The sequence below is a fragment of the Clarias gariepinus genome, chromosome 23 (assembly GCF_024256425.1).
Source record: "Clarias gariepinus isolate MV-2021 ecotype Netherlands chromosome 23, CGAR_prim_01v2, whole genome shotgun sequence".
Classification (NCBI taxonomy): Eukaryota; Metazoa; Chordata; class Actinopteri; order Siluriformes; family Clariidae; genus Clarias; species Clarias gariepinus.
In genome coordinates this window covers 2,482,770-2,507,226 of record NC_071122.1, presented here as the reverse complement: position 1 = coordinate 2,507,226, position 24,457 = coordinate 2,482,770, and the positions used below count along the sequence as shown (strand labels likewise).

General features: G+C 38.2%; 2 protein-coding genes and 1 long non-coding RNA gene across 5 annotated transcripts in view; all 3 read right to left on the bottom strand.

The window, feature by feature from the left end:
• Window positions 1–1,913: 1,913 nt before the first annotated feature.
• ppil6 (peptidylprolyl isomerase (cyclophilin)-like 6) lies at window positions 1,914–8,021 on the bottom strand. Of its 3 annotated transcripts, none has more exons than XM_053484440.1 (8): window positions 7,907–8,021; window positions 7,716–7,811; window positions 7,455–7,643; window positions 5,591–5,653; window positions 5,321–5,468; window positions 5,134–5,193; window positions 4,027–4,162; window positions 1,914–2,143 (listed from the first exon to the last, which is right to left on the bottom strand). In XM_053484440.1, the coding sequence occupies exons 1-8, from the start codon at window positions 7,982–7,984 to the stop codon at window positions 2,032–2,034; spliced, it is 882 nt and encodes a 293-aa protein (XP_053340415.1). In that variant the 5' UTR covers window positions 7,985–8,021; the 3' UTR covers window positions 1,914–2,031. The 3 variants fall into 3 exon arrangements, with proteins under 3 accessions (XP_053340415.1, XP_053340416.1, XP_053340417.1); XM_053484442.1 differs by having other exon boundaries at window positions 2,054–2,138; XM_053484441.1 differs by lacking the exon at window positions 7,716–7,811 and having other exon boundaries at window positions 7,455–7,670; window positions 7,907–8,005.
• A 2,126-nt stretch (window positions 8,022–10,147) lies between these two features.
• LOC128511590 (uncharacterized) lies at window positions 10,148–11,586 on the bottom strand. The gene is made up of 4 exons (XR_008356182.1): window positions 10,979–11,586; window positions 10,704–10,819; window positions 10,535–10,610; window positions 10,148–10,410 (listed from the first exon to the last, which is right to left on the bottom strand). It is a non-coding gene; the product is annotated as an uncharacterized LOC128511590 (long non-coding RNA).
• Window positions 11,587–11,892: 306 nt separating this feature from the next.
• LOC128511277 (adenylate kinase 9-like) overlaps window positions 11,893–24,457 on the bottom strand; it is a 28,772-nt gene continuing 16,207 nt past the window's right edge. The window contains exons 18-35 of the mRNA XM_053484054.1: window positions 22,202–22,281; window positions 21,920–22,120; window positions 21,315–21,617; window positions 21,081–21,202; window positions 20,768–20,975; window positions 20,551–20,613; window positions 20,240–20,458; window positions 19,916–20,134; window positions 17,429–17,642; window positions 17,078–17,279; window positions 16,474–16,620; window positions 16,053–16,261; window positions 15,668–15,864; window positions 15,013–15,182; window positions 13,720–13,818; window positions 12,924–13,026; window positions 12,647–12,761; window positions 11,893–12,554 (exon numbers count right to left, since the gene is read on the bottom strand). Coding sequence (XP_053340029.1) covers window positions 12,346–12,554; window positions 12,647–12,761; window positions 12,924–13,026; window positions 13,720–13,818; window positions 15,013–15,182; window positions 15,668–15,864; window positions 16,053–16,261; window positions 16,474–16,620; window positions 17,078–17,279; window positions 17,429–17,642; window positions 19,916–20,134; window positions 20,240–20,458; window positions 20,551–20,613; window positions 20,768–20,975; window positions 21,081–21,202; window positions 21,315–21,617; window positions 21,920–22,120; window positions 22,202–22,281 — 3,080 coding nt within the window. The 3' untranslated portion in view covers window positions 11,893–12,345. The remainder of the gene's footprint in view (window positions 12,555–12,646; window positions 12,762–12,923; window positions 13,027–13,719; window positions 13,819–15,012; window positions 15,183–15,667; window positions 15,865–16,052; window positions 16,262–16,473; window positions 16,621–17,077; window positions 17,280–17,428; window positions 17,643–19,915; window positions 20,135–20,239; window positions 20,459–20,550; window positions 20,614–20,767; window positions 20,976–21,080; window positions 21,203–21,314; window positions 21,618–21,919; window positions 22,121–22,201; window positions 22,282–24,457) is intronic.

Below are 24,457 nucleotides of genomic sequence, written 5' to 3'. Positions count from 1 at the left end.
AATTGTATGATGTTTAATGGGTCCTGTCTAATGTTTAATGTTTAAACTGCAGATAAAGGGCAGTTTTCGTGTTACAAGTACAACTGTATGTTTAATGTATTCACGTTTTATTGTGGTGAGAAGGAAACGCTTTTAATAACGTGTGCGGGCCCTTGTTGTAAGGTGAGGCCCTAGGCGACGCCTATATTGCCTTTTGGATTGGCCAGACCTGATGAACAGTTACAGTATGTGCTGGATTTAATATAAAAATCTACTTTAAAATAAGATGCTAATAAGCTACTTGCTCAATTTAAACAAACACCTACATCAAGACATATTAATTAGAAAGGCTCAGCTGAATATTTTGATTACATATTTTCATCGCTGAAATAACAGCGCTGAAGTGATATAAGTGGATTTTAACATGCTGGAGTCATTTTAAGACAAAACTAAATCTTTATCCGATCTACTTTTCAGATTTCTCTTTTGCGATTCATTCTCCGATTAATGTTTTGTGTGATGCTGTGACAGCATGTGACATGTGGCATCTAACTGATGAGAAATAGGACAGTTTAGTATCCTTATTTCTAAGTGTGTATAAAAGAAAATCTTAAAGCCTCCTACAGCTGGTGTCAGCATTATTCTGGAATCTTAATATGTTTCCCAGTTTGATTTCAATACAGCGGAATGTGTGGTGTCCAGGATCCCTGTTGCGATCCTAAGCCGAGGTTACAGTCTGTCCAGAGCCTCATGGTCTCCCAAAGTTTCCTCCAGGTTGTTATCTTAGTGACTAAAAATATAGAGGTAGGTGGAATTGGTACACTAAATACTTTTGTGTGTGTGTGTGTGAACCTCATGATGCACTGGTATTCTCCTGGTTGATGTTTCTAGCCTTTGAGCTCAAAGGAACTGGATAAGGTTTGGAACACATCACAAACCAGACCAGAAAATTAATGACTGCAAAAATTGATGATATTCATACATTATCATCATCATAATAATAATACATTTTATTTATTATGCACTTTATATTTGAAGCAAATCTGAAAGTGCACTAATTAATTCAACCTAAAAGCTCTGCTAAAAAGATAAGATTTGAAAGCATCAACAGTCTGTGGCAATCATAGATACTCTAGGAGAGCAGTCCACAGTCTAGGTGGAGCTAAACAAAACACCTGACCTCCCATTGTATGAAGCTTGGTCTTGGAAGGTATTCAATTCTGAACGAAACAGGGAGTCAATAAAAAGGTTTAAGAATGGGCATAATATGGTCGGATTTAAACCCTCTCATCAGGATTCTCACAACACTGTGTTGAATATACTGCAACATTTAAAGGATTTTTTTCAGTACTTCCTGAGTAGTAAATTGCAGAAGTCCAGCCTGGAGGAAACAAATGCATACTGTACTGTGCATACTGTACATTGTGTTGTGTATTCTGCACAATCAAAAACCACGCAAAAAAAGGAATCAGCAGATAATTTGCTAGTGTGATGATATAACCTAAATTTAATTATTCATGGCATTAACACATCAATGTCCTTTGGCAAATACATTTTATTCGAAAGTCGGTCAAAGATGGCACAGTTCAGAAAACTTGAAATGCTCACTGCAGAACAATAATAGCTTAGTAAGTGAAAATATGTTGAATTTAATCATAATGATTTAAATTAATAAATTATAGCATTATAGCGATTTAGCCTATTTCTAGACAATTGTCTAGACAAAATTCCAGACAATTTTAAGCATTTATTTCTAGAAATAAGCAAAATTATCTTCCATATTTTTCACTTCCTATCATTTTTGCAGGGTTTATGGCTTTGGACATTGGCTTTTTTAAAATTGTAAATTTGTAAAGTTACTTTTGACCTATTGCACTGAAGCAGAAATTTATATATATATATTATATATATATATATATATATATATAAAAAATAGCTGAGTTAAATACAAACATTTCTACATGGTTATTTTTCAAGTGAGATACTGGTGTATGTACTGCAGCTGACACAAGTGAAAGGTTTTCTTTTTTAATCTAACACCATGATGATTGATCAAGGATGAAACAATCCACATGTGACTATCCTGCAGTCTTGTTTTGGCCTTTCGTTATAAGTGGGCACCTCTTCTAGTCTCCTGAGAACCTCTGTGCCTTCAACAACTTGCCTGGGAGAAAGAGGAACATGCAGTAGTGAGAAAAATAAAAAGTGTGAATTTCTTTCCTTTTTCTTAAAAAACAAAACAAAACAAAACAAAAAAAAACTGGTGTTAAATATAAACACATTATATTGTGTAGTTCCCTGATTATTGTATTAGCCCCATGGTTTTGAATTGTTTTAAAAATATAATTTATATTATGTCTCTAACAGGACGTACATGAATGTTTATCGGTGGCAAATTGTATACCATTTGGCATACGCTCTTATCCAGAGTGCTTTGAAGTTTCCATCATTGAATAGGTCCTTACACTGGGTTCTTAGTTAGTAACCTAGTAGCATCAGTCAAACACTGGGTTTTTTTTTTTTTCTTTTTTGGGGGGATGCTGGGGGAATTAACCCAAATACTTAAAAAAAAAAAAAAAAACATACAGACAGATTTTAGTCATTACTACAAAGATAGAGCTGAAAGGTAAGTGGGTGCTGGGGTGTTTTAAGCATTTCACTGTTAAAAGCACTGTTGGTCGTTGAATCTTGTTCCTGATAATGTTCTAATACTGGCCCTTAAGAATCCCAAAAAACTGTAAGCATCAATTTTCAGCTAATGGTTGATTTTGACACTTTTTCTTGGTTGTTGATTAGGGATGTTTTCCATTTCATACTCTGCTGTTTATTCTCAGACTCGTAGTGAAGCGACGAATCCATATCTCGTCACCAGGGATGATTCTCTTTAAGAAACTTCCACCCTCCATAGAATAGTGCTCCATGAGTTATTTTGGCACCAGGCACCCTCTCAGACCTCATCATCGTCATGTGCATGCAGCATGCATCCCCTGCAGGTGCAGTACAAGCCCAGGATGTCCTCAAGCAAGAGTAAAAGAAGCAGTGAAGCTGGTACTGCTAATAAGCCCCAAGCAACATTGATGGAAACAAAAGTGAAAAAATTGTTGAGAAAATCAAGCAGGGTGAAAAAATGCGAGGTACGGCTTTTAACAGGAATTATTCATCCATCGGCACCATTCTAAAGGACACTGTACTGTAATATACATATGTAATATTGGACTTACGAATGAGAATAGAACGCATTCATATGTATGGGACTTACTGTACAGAAAATTACAATTTATTTATTTATTTATTTTTTAGATTTAACTAGTGCTTGGGACTGAATTTGCTGGGAGAATTAGGAACGGTCTTTAATGAGGTCAGGGCTGATGTCCTTTTTTCTTGGAATGATGTCGACACAAACCTTAGTCCTCCAGAACTAAGGAACTAGTTTCCTTTTGTGTACTGTAAATAATCACTTAGATTTATTTGATGATTAATTAATCTTATGCATTTCATCACAAAAACTTGGCTGCTAATTACTTTCTCAATTATTATATAAAATAAGGAAGGGTGTACCTATTTTTCCCCCCAGCCAGTTTCTCAGTGTTTGTTTACCCTTGGTGAAAAACAGCATCAAAGGAAAATGTGTTATGCTCCTTGTTATTTTTGTTGTTTTCTGACGTTAGATATGAGGGCTGTTCACACCCAAGCCTGAAGGGGCCAGAGTCCAGCACTGTTCTTGGATTTTTATTCCCAAACACAGCTGATCTGCAACTAATCTGCAGGTTAACTGGGTGTGTTTAAGTGATGGTTTATTACAAACCAAGACACTTTGATGGATTCTAGTCTTGTCTGTGTTATAATGTGTAACTAAGCCTGGTTTTATACTCATACTTTATGTAAAATACATAACTACAATAGTAGTATGCACATTTTCATAAGAAAAGTTTTAATAGATATTAAATATTAAATAGATTTAATAAAATGTATTTGTAAAATATACATCAAATGTTCCACCATATCTGAACTGACAACCATCCACAATAGCATGGCTGAAACACCTACCCAAAGGCTACATATTTTCTGTCCATCCACAGGGCTGGCTGGAGTATGATGTAGAACTGAGAACTGTTAGTGTGAGCACCTTGATTGGCCATACCCAGGATGCCTCGCTTGGCATGAGACACCGAGAAATTCTCATCTGGAAAAAAATAGCATCAGTTGCTGTTTATCTAATCAACATGTTTCCACACTGCAAAAAATCTTAGCAATCGCATTGTCTATACCGCTTCATCCTGTATACAGGGTTGCAGTAGCCTGTCCCAGGAGACTTAGGACATGCGGAGGGGTACACCCTGGAGAGGGTGCCAATCCATCGCAGGGCACACACACTGACATGCTCATTCACACTCCGTGGGCAATCTGGGAACGCCAATCAGCCTGATCTGCATGTCTTTGGATTATGTAAGGAAACCCACCAAGCATGGGGAGACCATGCAAACTCCATGCACTTAGACCTTGGGAATCGAACACGGAAACTGAAGGTGCAAGGTGACAGTGCTAACCACTAAGCCACTGTGATGCCATCTTAGCAATCAATAATTTCTTAACATAAGATTACAACAAACATAATATAAGAATATTAATCTCAAATATTAGTTAAACTGCAGAGAACAATTTATTGTTTCATTGGCAGATGATTTTTCTAGTTTTGAGGCAAAATTATCTGCAATAGAATATTTTCGCTTGCAGTTTACTAACATTGGACTAAAAATAAGCTTATAATATCATATTTTCTTTGTTGTAATCTTATTTTAGATAGTTTGGCTAGGTTCAAGAATGTAATTTTTGCAGAGCATAAAAATACTTTGTGAATCCTAAATTCATTTTTAAACAATGTTTTGTTCAGGTAATTTTATTTCAATATTTTAAAGATGAAACAACAAAGGGGCCAAAGATAAAAGCAACTTTCAAACACTTTGCCACTTTGCCTAAAGCTAGTCTGTGATAAGTAATCACTTTTTGGTGACACTATTAATGCTTTCCCAAACATAGCAAATGATTACATGGTAAAATATTTATGAAATACCAGGACGCATCTGTATACAAGTTATCATAGTGTCTAGTTTTGTTTTTAAGGGTTTGTGGGCTGCACATACATTAATCCTGTACCTTCAAATATTGGGCCATAGATTGACTCCCCACCATCACCTCTCCTTTCTACTGTAATGTCTGCAATACAAACACAACAATCAGATGTAATTGGTCAGTTAAGATTTGTTACAAGGTGAAAGTGGCTGATGAGCAATAGAGGGAGAGAGAGAGAGAGAGAGAGAGAGAGAGTATGTACAGTATGTACCTCCTCCCTGCACCCAGCCATTAGGCACTACTCTGTGGAATAAGGAGTCCTTATAGCAGAGTGACAGTCCGCTCTGAGAGGTGCCCGCCTCTCCAGTGCACAGGGCTTTAAAGTTTTCACATGTCTTTGGACACAGATCTGAGAACAACTGAGGAAACAAAAACATCATAATCGCAATGCACAAATATAACAAATGTATGTAGTTAAAAATATAAATAAATAAATAAATAAATAACAGCAGAGTCCTTACAGTCATTCAGTGGAACTTACCTCAAACAGCAGTCGCCCAGCTGCCTCGCCTCCAATCACAACATCCATATATACAAAAACATGCTGTAACAACGGATGGCACGCCTGAGTAACAGCATACTACTGTATTGATTTTAACAATAAAAAAAAAAAAACAGGACACCACTGCCCTCTACTGTTATAGATAGATAGATAGATAGATAGATAGATAGATAGATAGATAGATAGCAAAGTAAATGACAGAAGATGGATAATAGTCAGTAGTTTAGATCTGCTCTCTAGTGATGATATTTTAGCAAAAGCGTCTGTTCTTAGAGTAGGGTAGGGTAGGTGAAGTCTTGCCCTGGGGTAAGGTCGATTTTACCGTGGTGAAAAATCACAATCCACAATAGCATACACAAGTGTAAGTTATAATAATATATAAAACATATAAAAATATATAAAATATATTTTTAAAAAACCACAAAGTGGTTTTTCTCACATTTGCCAAAAAACATCTTGCTTATTCCCAAACCTTGGGCAAATATTCTGTGGACTGATTAGACAAAAGTCAAACATTTTGGAAGGTGTGCATCCTGTTACATCTGACGTAAAACGAAACATCATAAAAAAAACACCAAAGCAATAGTCAAATATTGTAGTCTGATCTTCTGGACCTACTTTACAGCTCTAGGACCTAAACGACATGCCATATTTGATGGAACAATGGACTTTGCACTCTACCAGAAAATCCTAAAAGAGAATGTCTGGTATCAGTTTGTGAAGTTAAGCCAAAGTGCACTTGGGTTATGCAGCAGGAATGGCTCAAAAAAAGAAAAAGTGGCCTAGTCAAAGTCTGATTGAGATCCTTAATCAGGTGCTCATGTCCGAAAACCCTCCAATGTGGCTGAATTAAAACAATCCTTAGAAGAAGAGTGGGTCAAAATTCCTCCACAGCGATGTGAAAGACTTATTGCCAGGTATCATAAACGCTTTATTGCAGTTTCTGCTACCAACCAGTTACTAGGTTTAGGGGCAGTTACTTTTTCACACAGGGCCAGGAAGGTTTGGAAAGCTTTTTTCCTTCAATAAATGAAATCATCATTTAAAAACTAAATTGGGTATTTAATCAGGTTATGTTTATATAATGTTTTTGGTCTTTCAGCTGCTCCCGGCAAGGGGTCGCCACAGCGGAACATCCAGTCCGCGCAACAACTTGGCACAGGTTTTACGCCGGATGCCCTTCCTGACGCAACCCTCCCATTAATTCGGGCTTGTGTCTGACACTGGGTCCAGTGGCCGGGGAGTTTGGGCACTGGCTGGGAATCGAACCTGGGCCTTCTGCATGGCAGACCAAACCCCTACCAATCTGCCATGTTTGTATAATCTTAATTTTTTTTGTTGTTGATCTGAATCATTTAATTATGACAAAAAAAGGATACTTTTTCATGGCACTGTAAACAGATATTGTAATCTATTCGAGGAAATATCATCAGGCATAGTATCCTGAGTGGGCAGTTTAAAATAATTTTAGGAGGCTCCTTATGCTGTCCTTTTGTACAGACATTATATGGCCAAAAGTATGTGGACACCCACATGTTGACCATCCCATTCGAAATCCTTGAACATTAATATTCACCCCTTTCTCCTTGGCTGCTATAAGCCCCACTCTTCCAGGAAGTCTTTCTATCGCTTTACAGATTGTGGACCATTGCTGTGGAGATTTGTGATGACACATTCAGGTGTCCACATACTTCTGGCCAAATAGTGTATATGAGTGTGTATTTGCCTGCCAGTTTAGTGTTGATAAGGTTGATCCAGACACAGTGGCATGGTGTGTATCCATGCGAGCGGGTCAGATAGAAAGGGCAGAGTGACACCGCTGGAGCCCATTGGGTGTACTTACCCCTGTGCTTTGCAGGTGTTTGGTGAGGCACTCCTGGGCGAGAGCTGCGTAAAGTGCTTGTGGACGGAAATAGCTGAAAGTCCACTGGTTCTCTGCCCAAAGACTCAGCTGCTTCTCATCTCCCAGCACACTCCCATTCAGCAGACACACCACATTTCCTGCGTACTCCCACATCTCCCCCCTGAGCTCCTGCCACCACAATACTCTGAGCATGACCTTCAATAAATCAACATTAAACCCATACACATGAGTGAAGCTTACCTTTTTCTTATTGGTTATATAAACATGCCAGTCACTTTCAAGCATTGGGCGAATAGACGGATCAGCAAATGAAGCTGGGAATTTTTGTTTCAAAGCCTGCATTAAAAGAGTACATTTAAGAATCGATAAGGATTTTAATCAGTTACAGATGTGAAATCAACCACAGATGTACAGTATTTATTAATAATCACCTCGGCAATACTTTTGGCCGCATGAAAATGAGGCGTTTTTAACAAACCAATAATTTCTAACTGCGCTACAAACGGCATATTGAACTACTGCGCCTTAACCTGTAAACAATCCGAGCGGTTTCTATGGCAACCGGAATTACTGGCGCGCAGAGATGACGTACCTCTCCGTTTCACTTGAAACGCGCGCGTGCGCACATGCAAATCGGATCAAGGAGTCATCTAGGATGTGAGGTGATGTGAAAAAAACATCTTTAACACTCTATAGGGCTTAAATCAAACGTCACACATGCACACATATATGAAACACTCACCCATATATATATATATATATATATATATATATATACTAACTGCTCAAACAACTACATATGAAATGCGCGCGCACACACACTCGTTGTCTTCTAAACCTTTTATTAACGGTCTATTTAAGAACCGCTACTAATCAGGGAGAATGAAGTTCATATACATTGAAATCACTACACCCTACTCCCTACACCCTACACCCTGCGCAGGGAATGTCTGATAAGGGAACTTCACTCTACAAAATTCCACCAGTCAGAACACCCTGCAACGTCACTTCCTCCCTGCGTTACCATGGTAACACCTCGGATCCCTGTCGCTGCTGCTGTGGAAATTTCACGCCACGGACATTAAATATAGAATATTAACAAAAACTGATACCATTAAAAATATATAACGTATTGAAACGTTAGAACTTATGAATAAATTATTCGATTAAGTTACATGATGTACGGAGATGTATTTATTTATTTATTTATTTGTACAGATTACTAGCCTATATAATACGAATGGTTTCTTAATCAAATTAAAATGTAAATTATTGTGTCCTATTTATATGATGTCCTCGATAATTATTATAATAAAAATAATTATTTTTCGAGTTAATTTTTTTCACACTCCAGTGATATGTAATGACTTACATTAATTCCCTTTTCGTATTTCTTCTAAAATGTTAAACTGAAAGAAAAATGTCTTGTTTCATTGGCAGATGATTTTGCTAGTTTTTAGGAATTTATTTTTTTTGAAAGTGGCAAAATTATTTGCAAAAGAATTACATTTTTGCTTACATTTTAGGAACACAGACCCAAAGCAGGAATCAAAACCAGACATCTGTGGGTGCAAGGCGACGGTGCTAACCACCAAGTCACTGTGCCACCGAGCTGTGGACCTGCCCTGCCTTTTGGGTCATGGAGATCCTTCCATCCTTCCATTGTTTCATCTATGGGTTGTACCGATACATACATGTACATTTGTCATTGGTAATGATCCTCAACATGAAGGAAGGGTTATTCACAGCACACTGACGAGAACTGAGTTCTTGGAGGACTTTGACGCAATGTTCCTTCTGCACCTGGGTCAGCAGCCTGGGGGTGAACTGGGCAACAACACGGCCCATGTTTAAATCACACATGACGATTGCCTGAACTACTACGTATGACACACTGACAATGGCAGAGATGTGGATTATTCTCAGACGGTTATCATGCACAAATTACTGAATGGCTTCGACATTTTCGGGGGTTGAGCTAGTTTAAGTTCTTCCTGATCTGTCACTGTCTTGCAGTGATGTTCTTCCAGTCTTTAAAAGCCCCATTTCACACAGAATTTCACATTTGACTTGCTGTCCATGATGAAATAACATATTCTGACATATTAACGCATGTGGTAAGAATATTGTACAGCTCCCCATGTACACAGGGTGATGTCTTTTGGCACATTGACTTATAAAGGTCAGTGCTCCCTGTGACTGTGTGCAGCCTTGTGCTGAATCTGTGGGCATGTTACAAAACTAGTCTCAAAACAAAAATAATAAATGTATAACAAAATAAATGGATAACAAGAAATTTAGCCAAATGACTGAATTAATAAGTGATCATTTCCTTACTGATGTTAGTATGAGCAAGAGATCAGTTGAGTAAAGATATGGTAGATAACATGAGGCTTCAGGCAAGTCATCTGACCTGGCTAAAATGTGGCAGTAAGTGTTCACTTTTTTTTTTTTCTATAAATAAGCTTATAAATGAATGCACAGTGTTTTTAGGTGGAGCAAAATTAAAAATGCAATCTTCTCTTTAATCTTTTTCAGCAGTAAGCAAGCTTTAAAATGTTAATTGTGATTAAGATGTATGCAAAAGAAATGAGCTCAGTAGACAAAATTAAGAGTTAACTATGACAGTACACATGGGGTGTGAAGATGTTAATGACTTTTTTTATTTACTTTCACTTATGTCTATTGTAAGTTATTAAAAACATATTTATATATTTATATCCACCCTATATCAAGTTGTCTAATTAATTCCCTCAGGCTGTAGAAGTACTGACGCAGTTTTATTGATATCCTTCATGACAAGAAGGAAGTTCATGAGGAGGCTTGTAGCTGAGGGTGAAAGTAGAACTCAAGTAGGAGATGAGCTTACAGTCCTTCTCATACTGAACCAGCTTCTCGTACGTCTTCTGAGTGTATGTTGATGTGCTGTTGTGTGCTGTGTAGAGGATGTAAAAAAAAAAAGAAATTCAGCAAGAGTTTAAAATGTTTAAAACATATTCAGTGTACTTAAAAAGAAAAAAGAAAGACGTCAAATATTTGGCAAAACAAGTGTCGCTTACCTGTTTCCATTGAAGACTAAATCATTACTGCAGATCTCTTCATGCTGAGCTCTGTCATGCCAAAAATGATCCGCTACTGTAGTAAAAGCATTTCAAATGATCACTGAAACACAGTTTTTTGAAATAATTGCACTTATTCATATCTCAGAATAAGAATAACTCATTACACAGCATAGAAGGTGCTCAGACAGTTTTGACTGGTATGTGAGAGACACAGGTCCCAAGACAGAGCAAGGTCAAGAACCTTCTTCTTTCCTCCTCTGTCAATTCAGCACTTACGTCAAGCTATAGGACATTAACAACTAGTAGTTAATGCAGTTGCCTTTTGCTGCTAATTTTATTTCTTACAATTTAGTATATTATGGTCTACTGTACCATTTAACAGTTCAACAGTAACAACAACAAATAGCTGTTCTACAAAAAAGCTGCTGGTAAAATACAAACCAACTGAACGGTGATGCGGATATCAATATTGAAGAAATCCTCGATCTGAATTGTGACTGTTTCTGGCAAATCCCCCCAAAAATACATTGAATGTTGGCAGAATTAATCCAGACACACCTACATCACCATGAATGAGCTGTCTTTGTGAGATAAAACATACAAAGATAGAAATTGTCTTTGAGAAAAAGGATATTTTTCCTTCATTCCCTATAGCAGCATCCCCTATGAGAAATAAATATGGCTTTAAACTGTTCTGGATTATTATCATTCTTTCCTGCAAAATAGCACAAGGTACATTTCATATATACAAGCACAAAATGAACAGAATAATAATTTACTTTTAAAATGCATTTTATTGACATCAGAAAGATATGACATAATAAGCATCACCTTGAATTAAGATTGTTTTCTCTCCAAGTCCAGCTGCTGTTATGCCAAACTTATCTGTCTTTTGTCTGGAACTGTGTCTGACATATCTCTTAAGCAGTATGATCTCTTAAGCAGAAGAATGTGTATAAGTGATGCAGCAGGCTCTCTTGTCTGTTGAAGGTTCACAGATGAAAGTGGAGTAGAGGAATGCCACATTCTGTATAAAGTGAACAGTCTTAGGACTCTGATAAAAAAAAAAAACACTAAGAACAAATGGACTTTGGTTTGTATGCTTTGTTTTGCTGGTTAGCAGTGGAAATACTGGCATCTCGTTTAAAACAAGGTGTCTCTCTGTGTTTTTATATACAGCAGCTAATCATGCAGCGTAGATATTGCCACATCTTCTAATAAAATAACAGGCGCTATAGAACTTAAATATCGTGGCAGAAAAATTGCCCTTTTCTGCCACGATATTTAAATAAACCTAAATTCATGTCTCTCTGGTTACAATGATTAAAATCCGCTTCACAGGACAGGTAGCAAGGCTAAGTAAGCATTAATGATGTTTAACATTACTTACTTTGTACAGAGTTTCATGGAGTGTGAGCTGTATTAGCTTTTGGTAAGGTTGGACAACTGTGAGATGAACTTGGACGAAGGGCAGTTTCATCACACACACATTGCTGTTGCAATCCTCTTCGGGCTGAGGTGGTGTTTTTCCATCCAGCCAGTTAGCAACAACCTCTCTGAGTAGCTCTGAAACTGATTTTCTCCTGTGCCCGCCCAGGAACATTTTCTACTGTCGGAGATCCATATTACCACATACTGTATGAGAGTGTTGCCTGCTCCTCCAGACCTAAATCAATACTTAATGTGCTGTTGCTTTTGTCTAAACAAACGAGAAGCCAATCGTAAGCCTGGCTCTGTCCTGTTTGCTTTAACTTTCATTCTGCTGTAAGACAGCATTAAATTGTCATGTCTGATTAATTCCCTCCAGCCTACAGAAGTCCTGACGCAGTTTTTGTTGAATCCTTCAAGGCAAGAAACCTGTGAAGCTTCTGGTTAAAATCTGCTGGAAGTTCATGAGGAGGCTTAAAGTTTTGGTTGAATATGGAACTCAGGTAGGAGATGAGCTCACAGTCCTCCTCATACTGAACCAGCTTCTTCTTATACTTCTTCTGAGTGTATGTTGATCTGCTGTTGTGTGCTGTGTAGAAAATGGAAAAACTAGTTGTTTCAGCAAGAGATTAAAATGTTTAAAACTTAACGAGTGTATGACTTTCTTGACTAAATCATTACCTTTAAGATGTAGGGCCAGGTAGTGTACAGCAGATCTCTTCATGCTGAGGTACGGGAACTTTGGCTTGAGCTTGCCCAGCTCTGTCATGCCTTTAATGATGGCTTTGGCTACTCCCTTGGATGGAAAATGCACACAAATGGGATGGATATTGATTTAACTCAAAGCACTGCTGAGACCCACACATCCCTGAACCTTACTTTTTTTGTTAATACCAGAAATGGTTTATAAACCTTACTCTATAAAATAATGCCAGTGCCTCATTTATTACCCTCGTACCTGTTCCAGATAACCCAGTATTGGCAAAGAGGTCAGGTCTACTGGGTCTCCCATCGGTCGAAGTTTATGAGGAAGTTTCTGATTGCAGTAAGTCTCAGGTGACCTGGGAATAGGTTAAATAAATCTTATTGGACAGTTACTCTATTAGTTATTATTATTAGAAAGTTAATCTTATTAGTGAAGTTACATACTACCGTTCAAAAGTTTGGGGTCACTTTCTAACTCCATGACCGTTCCTGTTTTTTATTTCTTTCTACATTGTAAAGGAATGCTGAAGGCGTCCAAAAATGCATTAATCTCCTTTAAACAGTTAATGGTGAGATGTTTCTGCTACTTCTGCTCTGTAAAGACTTCATAACGCCTCTAATCTGAGGTGCTGTTAATTGGTCATTTTTCAGGCTGATAACACTAAATGAACTTCTCGTCTGAGACAGAGGTAGGTTTTGGTCTCGCCCTCCTGGGACGGCCTTCATGAGAGACAGTTTCATTATGGTGCTTGACGGATTTTGCGAATGCACTTGACAATACTGTTCTTGCAAGAACTATTACAGAAAGGCCGACCTCTGTGTCTTAAAATAACAACTAACTGTTGTTTTTGTTGTTTGTTACATAATTACCTAATTCCATATGTGTTATTTTATAGTTTTGAAATTCCCAGTATTGTTGTAGAATGTAGAAAATAAATCACTAAACAAAAACAAAGAAATTTGCAAGTGACCCCAAACCTTTGAACGGTAGTGTATGTAGGTAACAGATACTGTGAGTTTCTTAAGATATTAACTAAAACATTACTCACCGTAGAAACTTGTGTTGTTTCCCCTCAGTCTCAAAAACGTAGATCTTCTCCTGGTATTCCACTGCAAAGTTCATATTACCAGGAACCAGACCCTCATAACTTCACATATAAGAAAAACAGGTAAATTACAAGATTGTATTCTAATTATCTTCAAATGTTTCCTAAAATTTCATGATTTCATATGCTAACTCTGTCATGGTTATAGTGTATTTAGTGTATTCCTCATCAGCACTGATGTGTTAAACGCCTAATGTATAGAAATAAAAGAAAGGTTTTGTCTGTATATTATTTGAAACCCAATCTTTCAATTATATTTTTACGTTTTATAAAGTGGAGGACCTGAAACCAGTCTCAGTCTGTCTGTATGTGATGTTTGTCCAGCCAGATTCCTTCAAGGTGAGCATGGCTATACGCATCACTCAACAGAGCCAATCAACATAATAGTTTATCATGTATAAACAAAGTATGCAGAAGACAAAGAAACGACTGTAATACACCTACGAGCTACCACAATCCTCAAAAAACAGAAATAAAAGCACAACACAGCATGGTTTACTCCAAAAAAAAAAAAAAAAAAAGGAAAGTAGACAAATGAATAGACAGATCACTGTATGTTTATTCTTCCTGCGGGAAATTTAAAAGCAGTCCTGTAAAGCACCACTATGAGATAAAACACATTAAAGCAAACAAATCCACAGCAGGCCAAGATAAGGGGATTGAAAATTAAACAAACTGCAAGCCTAGTTTTATGCGCTAAAGTGTCCCCCTGGCACATACTGACCCTACAAAATCTATACAAATATCTATTATAATTTTAGCACGAAAACGGTCCGAATAAATTTATGATTTTGATTCAACTTTTGCAGTACCTGAAGTTTAACCTGCACCATAAGTGAAATCAAAATGTTGAGTAGAACAAATTTAAATTTTATTTGTCACATACACTGTCATACACAGTACGATATGCAGTGAAATGCTTATAATATGCAGTGAAATGCTTATGTTAAAACCAATGTTACAGACAATTATGTGCCAGATTTAATAATCAACTTCAAATCAATAAGCTACTTGCCCAATCTAAACAAACACCTGCACCAGTAGCTATTGAACAGAAAAGCTAAACTGAATATTATAGGATTAGTTCAAAGTTTCACCATTAAAATAACTTTAACAAACTGGAGGCGTTTTAAGATAAAACGTTTTTGGATACAACATTCATAATTCATATCCTTAAATATTATAATTATGTTTATAATATGATTATTAAAAACAATGTTGTGTACACATCTATACCTCTGCTGGCCTTCTAAGTATGTGACTGGACAGTATCCTTTTAGCTCCACCTGCTGAGGGAAGCGGCTCTTCACCTGGCCTGCACTCAGCTTACGGGGAAGAAGATGGGGAAGGGGCAACTTGTGAGGGCAAACTGGGGCCACAAACTGCTCTGGAGCCTCAAGAAACTTCTATTGTAAATGAAGAGAAGAAAACTTCATTTTATCCTTTTTAGTATTTACCATAATTGTTACTCAGCATCACAAAAGTTTTGCAAGAAAAAAACTCCTCCACAATGATGTGAAAGACTCATTCCCAGTTATCGCAAATACTTGATTGCAGTTGTTGGTGCCAAGGGTGGCACAACTAGTTTTTAGGTTTATGGGGCAATTAATTTTCACACTGGGCTAGGCAGGTTTGGACAGATATTTTTCCCTTAATAAATGAAGTCATCATTTAAAAACTGCATTTTGTATTTACTCAGGTTATCTTTGTGTAATATTACAATTTGTTTGATGATCTTTTAGGTGTGGGAAATATGCAAAAAAACTAAACTTTTTTATAGCACTGTAGCTATCTGTGGTTTATCAATTGATCTAAATATTATTCATGATTTGACAATTATCTCTATCATAACTTATCCACATACATATTTCAGTTTAGATCAGACGCCCACCTCAAGATACTCCCTGGTGGCCATTTTGTAGTACTGCCTCCTGAACTCTGCAGCCAGCTCCAGGGAGTTGTGAAGGGAGCAGTCCACCAGGTGTTTCTGGAGAGCCAAGCTAACAGGACAGTAATGGCCAAACTCGCCCAGCCGAGACTCAAGTTCACGTGGAGTAACACCCAAATGCGCTATGCTGGCAGCTTGGCCTGAGAAACAATTCAGGGAGATAAAATAGCCTCCAATTCATATTTTTACTGTGCAGACTGAAATATAGTGAGGAAACTAATGATAAAAACTCATCTTACTGCTTTAATGTAAAAGGATTCAGAATGTGTGTGTGGATGTAGATAAGTAAAGAAAGGAGTTTATTAGTGCACATTTCTTGACATCTCACCTTTACAGATTCTATCTAGGTAGTTGTGGATGTGTCGCATACTTGTTCGGACTTCACCCAGAACTCGATGCAAAACCCACCAACTGCTTTTGTGTGCATCAACTGGAACCCAGTTTTGGTACTGCTGCTGGAAATGTTTCCTGAGGGCCTGCACTTCACGCCTAAAGCAGGAGATCCGGATGTCCAGGAACTGAGTGCTGTCATGTGGCCTGTAAAAAAATGGGATGACAGAGGTTATGCTTTTTCTGTATATTAATTTCTTTACTCACTGATTGAATAATATCTTGTCTAAACCAGTTGGTTAATCAATGAAATATTTATTATACATTCTTTCAGGTCCACGGTGCAACATACTTTATACCACACACCCAATTTACTGTACACAGAATTAAACATGATATTTCTGACAATGGATTCAGACCTGTTTGATTTTATCTTATCTTTCATGCCTCTTCTCAGCATTTCAACTTTATCCAGCTGCAGCTCGATCACTCGGACAGGAATAATGCGGCGAGCTGCCATCAAGTCTGCTTGTCTTTTAGTCATGGGAAATCCATCCAGCACATACCTGGGTTACAGATGAAAAACCAAGTGCCTCTTCAGTTTAAATCAGCAGAAGTGTTACATCTAACCCCCTTTTTACTCTAAAATAAATAGGAATGCTTTGCAGTTACAAGTGGACAAGAAGCATGTCTGAGTGCTTTTATACAGTCCGACTCTTCTACAATGACCTACTTAGAATTTCGCTACATATTAGCACTCTGTTTGTGTGTAGTGCTTTAAAAAATAGACATTGTCAAAAAAAAACTTTATTTAAACTCTATGTAACTTTACAGCTTTACAAAAACAGTGCCTTGCTCAAGTGCCTAAACTGCAGTTTGGGATTTTTAATTTAAACACTTCTGGTCATTAGAAATATTAATGATTTAAAATATAACAAAACACAATCTGTGAGATTTAGAGATATTATCCTCCACATAGCTGGTTTCTCTAAAAACTACACCCAAGAGTATGTGGTTTATTACCCCCGTGAGCTGCAGATGGAGTTCAGCAAAACTGCCTCCAGACACTGAATGGCCAGTTCATCTGGAACAGTCAACCCCTTTCTTAAGTACTTTAGCACCTCAGTGGCGAGATCCATCTTGTCTTGGATGCTGAGCACCGTCCGTATTACACCACCGATGGATAGGTGCGCCAGTCCATATTCACGAGCAAACATGCGAGCAACTAAACCCACAAATCATACAGAAATCTCAATAAATAAATGAATGAATAAAACCTCAAATAGGTTTTATTTGTGTTGTAAGCATGCTTTTAAAGTCTTATGCATCAGACCATGGTGATTTCTGCAAGTCTGTAAAACAATGCTCACTAACCTGTGGTTTTTCCAGATTTCGGACTACCAATGATGGCAACTTTGATAGACAGGGACGGGCTGGGCTTGGGCTGACGGAGATACTTGATAGGGTTGATCATGAAGGCGTTGCGTGTCTCCTCAGAGACAAAGTAGTAAACAAAGTTGTGGAAAAGGACAGGGCAGCTAGGATTAAGGGGGTCCTGCATATGCTGGAGCAGATCACCTTCTGCATACTATAGATTCATCAACAAAAAAGGAATGACAAGGAAGTACATTACTTTTAGGCATTTCAAACTATGACTTTGTACATACTGTAGAATGTATTTGTGAAAAACATAAAACTGACAGTTTTGGAGGATTTTTATGATTTGGGTGTAACCTTCACATATACATTTACATGTATATAAATATAATTTATAGAATAAATCAAGTCAAAAGACACGTCACACTGAAATCTACAGTCGTGGCCAAAAGTTTTGAGAATGTTTGCTGCTAAACTGCTTTTAGATCTATGTTTCAGTTGTTTCTGTGATGTACTGAAATATAATTACAAGCACTTCATACGTTTCAAAGGCTTTTATCGACAATTACCTGACATTTATGCAAAGAGTCAGTATTTGCAGTGTTGGTCCTTCTTTTTCAGGACCTCTGCAATTTGACTGGGCTCTCAATCAACTTCTGGGCCAAACCCTGACTGATAGCAACCCATTCTTTCATAATCACTTCTGTGAGTTTGTCAGTATTAGTGGGTTTTTGTTTGTCCACCCGCCTCTTGAGGATTGACCACAAGTTCTCAATGGGATTAAGATCTGGGGAGTTTCTGTGTAAAGCTGCTTTGCGGCAATAAAAATTGCTAAAAGCGCTATACAAATAAAATTGAATTGAATTGAATTGAATTAAGATCTGGGGAGTTTCCAGGCCATGGACCCAAAATTTCAACGTTTTGGTCCCTGAGCCACTTGGTTATCACTTTTGCCTTATGGCACGGTGCTCCATTGTGCTGGAAAATGCATTGTTCTTCACCAAACTGTTGTTGGATTGTTGGAGGGTGTTTTGGTACCGTTCTTTATTCATGGCTGTGTTTTTGGCCCACTCCCTTGGATGAGAAGCAACCCCACACATGAATGGTCTCAGGATGCTTTACTGTTGGCATGACACAGGACTGATGGTAGCGCTCACCTTTTCTTCTTCGAACAAGGCTTTTTCCAGATGCCACAAACAATCGGAAAGAGGCTTCATCGGAAAATATGACTTTGCCCCAGTCCTCAGCAGTCCATTCACCATACTTTGTGCAGAAGATCAATCTGTCCCTGATGTTTTTTTGGGAGAGAAGGGGCTTCTTTGCTGCCATTCTTGACACCAGGCCATGTTCCAAAAGTCTTCGCCTCACTGTGGGTGCAGATGCGCTCACACCTGCCTGCTGCCACTCCTGAGCGAGCTCTGCACTGGTGGCACTCCGATCTCGCAGCTGAATCCTCTTTAGGAGACGATTCTGGCGCTTGCTACACTTTCTTGGACGCCCTGAAGCCTTCTTAACAAGAATTTAACCTCTTTCCTTGAAGTTCTTGATGATCCTATAAATTGTTGATTTAGGTGCAATCTTAGTAGCCACAATATCCTTGCCTGTGAAGGCATTTTTATGCAACGCAATGATGGCTGCACGCGTTTCTTTGCAGGTCACCATGGTTAACAATGGAAGAACAATGATTTCAAGCATCACCCTCCTTTTAACATGTCAAGTCTGCCATTCTAACCCAATCAGCCTGACATAATGATCTCCAGCCTTGTGCTCGTCAACATTCTCACCTGAGTTAACAAGACGATTACTAAAATGATCTCAGCAGGTCCTTTAATGACAGCAATGAAATGCAATGGAAAGGTTTTTTTGGGATTAAGTTAATTTTCATGACAAAGAGGGACTATGCAATTCGTCTGATCCCTCTTCATAACATTCTGGAGTATATGCAAATTGCTATTATAAAAACTTAAGCAGCAACTTTTCCAATTTCCAATATTTATGTAATTCTCAAAACATTTGGCCATGACTGTATATGTCTATGTACTAGAGGTATATTAGTGTCCAAATTCTTAATTTCCCTCGCTGTAAAATAAGTAGTCCTGCTGGAACCCATCATTTGCTGCGGTTTCTTGTTCACAGTGGGAAAAAAGTATATGCTGGAGCATGTGTTATTTTATAAGCTGCATAATTAATCTTAATTATTTTGGTATTGTTGCATAATGCAAATTTGTTAGTGAGAATAAGCGGAAAAAAGATTCAGGTTGCTAGAGAGCATAAAGATTGCAGATTAAAAAAGGTCATGTGATCTGATTGGGCCTATGAGTGATGAGTCAGAGTAAGAAGGGAAGAGCATGAATTAATGAACTCATCAGGCATAGTGACTTAAAGCAGCAAGTGCTTGTGCTTATCATCATTTCGTACTGACAACTCCAAAGCAAAAGTTAAAATGTATAAGGATAAAATATAAAACTCCAGCTCATAACTAACCCGGAATGGATCCCAACAACCAAAGACACTGTAGAACTTGTAGTTGCTGTAGAGGAGTTTTTGAGCAGTGGCAAAGCTGATGGGGTGACACCGTTGAAATAGCGCCTCCCTGTTCTCCAACAGGGGCTTGACTTGCTTTATGAGCTGGGTGTGCACAATGTGAGGCTTCCGGCCAGTACTGATGGTGAGGTAGGGAATCCGGTACTCAGTCAGAACATCCTGAAAAAAGGGTGACGTTTTACATATGCCTTGCTCTACAACTGAGATTATTATCTTATTAGTTTCTATTAATATCTATTTTCTCATTTAACAGCCCAGGTTTACCATCATCATGGTGAGGTTGCTGTCATCCCTGTCAAACTGCTCACTGATCTCTGCTCTTATCCGATCCTCTGCACTGGACTCTGACTCTTCTTCCTCTCCATCCTCTTTCTCCTCCTGGGGAAACTCCTCTAGCAGCCTGTCTTCCAGCTCTTGCTCCCAGTTCAGCTGATCTTCATCTTGGTCATCTTCCTGCAAATCCTTTTTCTCATTTTCCTTGTCCTAAGAAGAAGAAAGAACAGCTAGATCATATTGATGTTATTTCTCAGTGCACTACAGTGTTAGCTATAAGGTGACTATGGTTATAGTCTTACTCTGGGTGACTTGGGTGCGTATTCAGGCAAGAGTTCTGCTCTTCTTTGGGCAATGGCCTTCGCCTGGTTAACAGAATGGTTAACAGAATGCTAATGACTATCTTTAACCATGTGTTTCACAATCTTTTTGTAAAACTTAAGCCATTATTCTCCAAGAAAACTTTTTGCATTCTCGGGTACAGAAATGTAATGATCTTTTTAATATTCTCTACTTTACCCTAAGCTCTTTAAGTAGCACCATCTGCTCTCTCCTTCTTGTGCATCTCTCCTTCCATCTGTCAAGCCGTGGGGGAAGCAAACGCTTTATCACTTCTGACACCTCTACAGACATAACTAAGGTGGTATCTGGGTATAAGTGGTGCTCCGCTAGGAAAGACAGATCCTCTGAATTTTGAGGAAAACCTTCAAGGATAAACCCTGTTGATCTAAAAAAAAAAAAAAAAAAAAAAAAACAATAAAAGGCAGTCTAAAAAAGTGAAATTGTAGAAAAACATATTCTGATTTTGAACATTTCATGGATAACCCTTTACTTGTAAGGCTCTTCATGCCAGAACTGCAGCAGAACTTTCTCTAAGATTTTGTATGGTAATGGTTGTCCATCAGATAGATATGACTTTATGAATTCCTCTTCCTCTGTCAGTGCTGGAGTCTCCTACAGAACACATGTACAAAGACAAGACAGGAGGTGTTTTTTTTTTTCTCATGTTAAGAAAAATTTAGATTTTTTATTATTTGATTAGCTGTGAAATCTTCTCCAAGTCTACCTCAGGGAGATCTTCATTATTAGACAGGATCTCCATTCGGCTCGGATCAACCTCTGGCCCGACAGGTGGAGCTGTGGATTGGGTCTGTGTCTGCAACAAACTTTGCAGCTCACTGGGTGGCTCTTCAGGTGGCTCTGCCTCATCTGCATAGGGTATGCGGGTCTGAGTCTTGGCCAGAATTAGCTCTTGAAGCCTTTCACGGAACTGAACATGAAAGAGACCCAGATGCTGCGCCAGCCACTGGCCATAAGTGGTTTTTCCTGAGCCACGCACCCCCAGCAGGAACATACGCAGAGCAGGAGGCTAGAAATATGAAAATTCATAGGGATGTTAATTTTTTCTGATAATTTAGATCAGCAGTGCTATTTAACAGGATCAGAGTGTCAAATGCAGTGAAGATTATTAAATAGGGTTGACTTTAACATTGTACTTGCTATATACTATATATGTCTACTTCATGTTCCTTAGTAGGGTTGTTATTAAATATTCACCACCTCATGCTGGAAGACACAGTGCATTATTCTAATGCTTTCAGTCAATAAGAAGATTTTATTGATAGGAACATTTATAGATATTGGAATTATTTATTGAATAACTTGTCTTACTTTAAGTAGCTGAGTAGTTGGGACAAAGAGCTCCGGTGTCTGCAGAAACGTATCCAGTGCTTCAGTGCTAGAAAAATAGTAGATTTTCTCTCTGTATTTTGCAGCAATGTCATTTGTGCAGGGGACCAAAGTTCCCTCTTCCCTCAGCACAACTGGGCAGTACATGTTAGTATCCCCAAGCAACCGTTTATTGCTGCTTTCCTGGAGATGGATGAAAATAGTTTGTAAGCGATATTATGAAAACACAACACAGATGAACCTTGGTTGAGGCTGTGGACCAACCTCTGCTTCATTAGGCATATCCTCCTCCTCTTTATCCAGATCCATGCTGGACATCTCTTGGGCCATGTACTTAAATGGTCCTAAATCACAGAAAGAAGGAAAAAAGAAAAAACAGTTCCTTGAATGCTTCATATAATAATTATATAATAATATATTAGGTATTATACAATAGTTAGTTCTGTACGAGTATTCCGATTGGACGAGAGGCATTCCAAAAGTGGTGATAGATGTTAACAGCACTGGGACATTTAACTTATTACGTTTCTATCGTCTGCAGTACTAAAGAGAGCATCTGCCTGCCAAAGACTGAGCACTTACTGTTTACCCTGTGGCTAAAATGCGGAAGTGTAGAGCTGGTGTGTGCAGAGAGTCAGTGCAAAGTTTCCAGTCAATGATGAAAATGTGGAAGGGCCGAGTCAGCATGTATAGAGAGAAATGTAGCATTTGTAGGCAATGGATCTTCCATAAAGCGAAGGTGACAACTTGTGCAGAGTTTTTGATTCGTGGAGATTGTTTTTGGTTGTGGAACTAGGAGTCAAAACTGGAGGGTCAAGAAAGTCTGTGACCAAAGCTCATGGTTATTAGAATATTCCAAAGGTCAGCAGCAATATGGAAAATCTATGCCGTGAGCCAAAGGCGAGGTCGGTAGAACAGGGCATGGCTAAAATCTGGAAGGTCAAGCAGGAAAAAACGCTGGAATACTGGGCATGGAAAGCACACAATAATCTGACAGATTATTATATAAACTGTTGTCTGAGTGCATGGCAAATAGGAAGCTGTGATGATGAAATTGATAATAGGTAACATCCTCCTTGATGGTTGACGACCAGAAGCGTTGATGTAGCAAAGAAATTGGGACAAATGCAGACTGGAACAAAAAAGTAGCCCAGGGAGGACATTACCGGCCCACCGTTTCTGTTCAAGAAACTGTAGAACTAGGTTTTCTACATTCAGTCGGGTCACAGCTATGAGACACTGAGGCGGGAGGATGGTATCATAGTGGATGTGTCATGGGCAGAGAACTGTAGAGAACCTCAGGAAAGGGCATTGTGCATGGTGTTCTTAGTTCCTAGACAATATTACCCCCTTAACACATTATGAAGACTTTTCTGTCATGCACTGGATCCTTTGTAGTTTGCAGTTTGTAGGTGGTTTCTTACTTGGTGACCTGGATTACAGACTACCTCACCAGGAGACAACAGTATGTTAGGATAAGACACTGCACCTCTGAGATCATGGTCAGCATGTACATCTGACTTCAGGTATAGCTCGGAGTCATGTCACATGCAGAAATTCTCAGATGACACTGCCATCGAGGGGGGTATCAGGGATGGACAGGAGGACCTCTAAGATCAAGAAGATGGTAATAGACTTTCATAGGACTAGGTGCATGCTACTACCAGTCTCCATTGAGAGAGCTAAGGTTGAGGTGGTGATGATATATATATATACATATATATATATATATATATATATATATATATATATATATATACATATACCTAGAACTACTGCTGAGTGATAAACCTGACTAGTCAGAAAATGCAGAACATCTATGCAAAAAAAGTCAGAGTCGGGCATTCTTCCTAAGGAAACTGGGCCCTTTTAGAATCTGGAAGGAACTCCTGCAAATGTTTGATGAACCAGTATTCTTTTCTATGCTGTAGTGTGTTGGGGAGGGAACCTTAAATGCAGAGATGCCAATCGACTGAACAAGGTGGTTAGGAGAGCAGAATCTGTGGGAGGCTTTAAGCTGGACTCACTCGAGCTGGAAAGGGGGACCTTAAAAAATTATGTCCATTATGTCCAAAACCAATCATCCTCTGTATGGAATTTTGCAGAGCAGAAAACATGTTCAGTGTCAGATTTTTTGCTGTCACTTTCAATTGCTATAATAATATTCATCAATCATGCAGTGATATTTGCACATATTTATAAAAAATTAATTATAGATTTATATAAATATTTATTTATTTCTCATTTTATCTTCATAATTTTTTAGCCTTACAAATTCAGGTTTAAAAAAATCAAGTAATAAATTTCAGGTTGGAAAAATTCAGGTATTAAAATTCAGGTTAACAAAATGTGAGTCTTCAAATTCAAGTCGACAAATTCAGGTCTTCACACCCGGGATATCATAGAAAGAGCAATGGATTGCCGATTTCTGGGGTCCATGTCACAGTGCACGAGTTATTTTATTGTACTGTGCAGGAAACAAAACTAAAAAAAAACAAACAAAAAAAAAAACAGTAAACT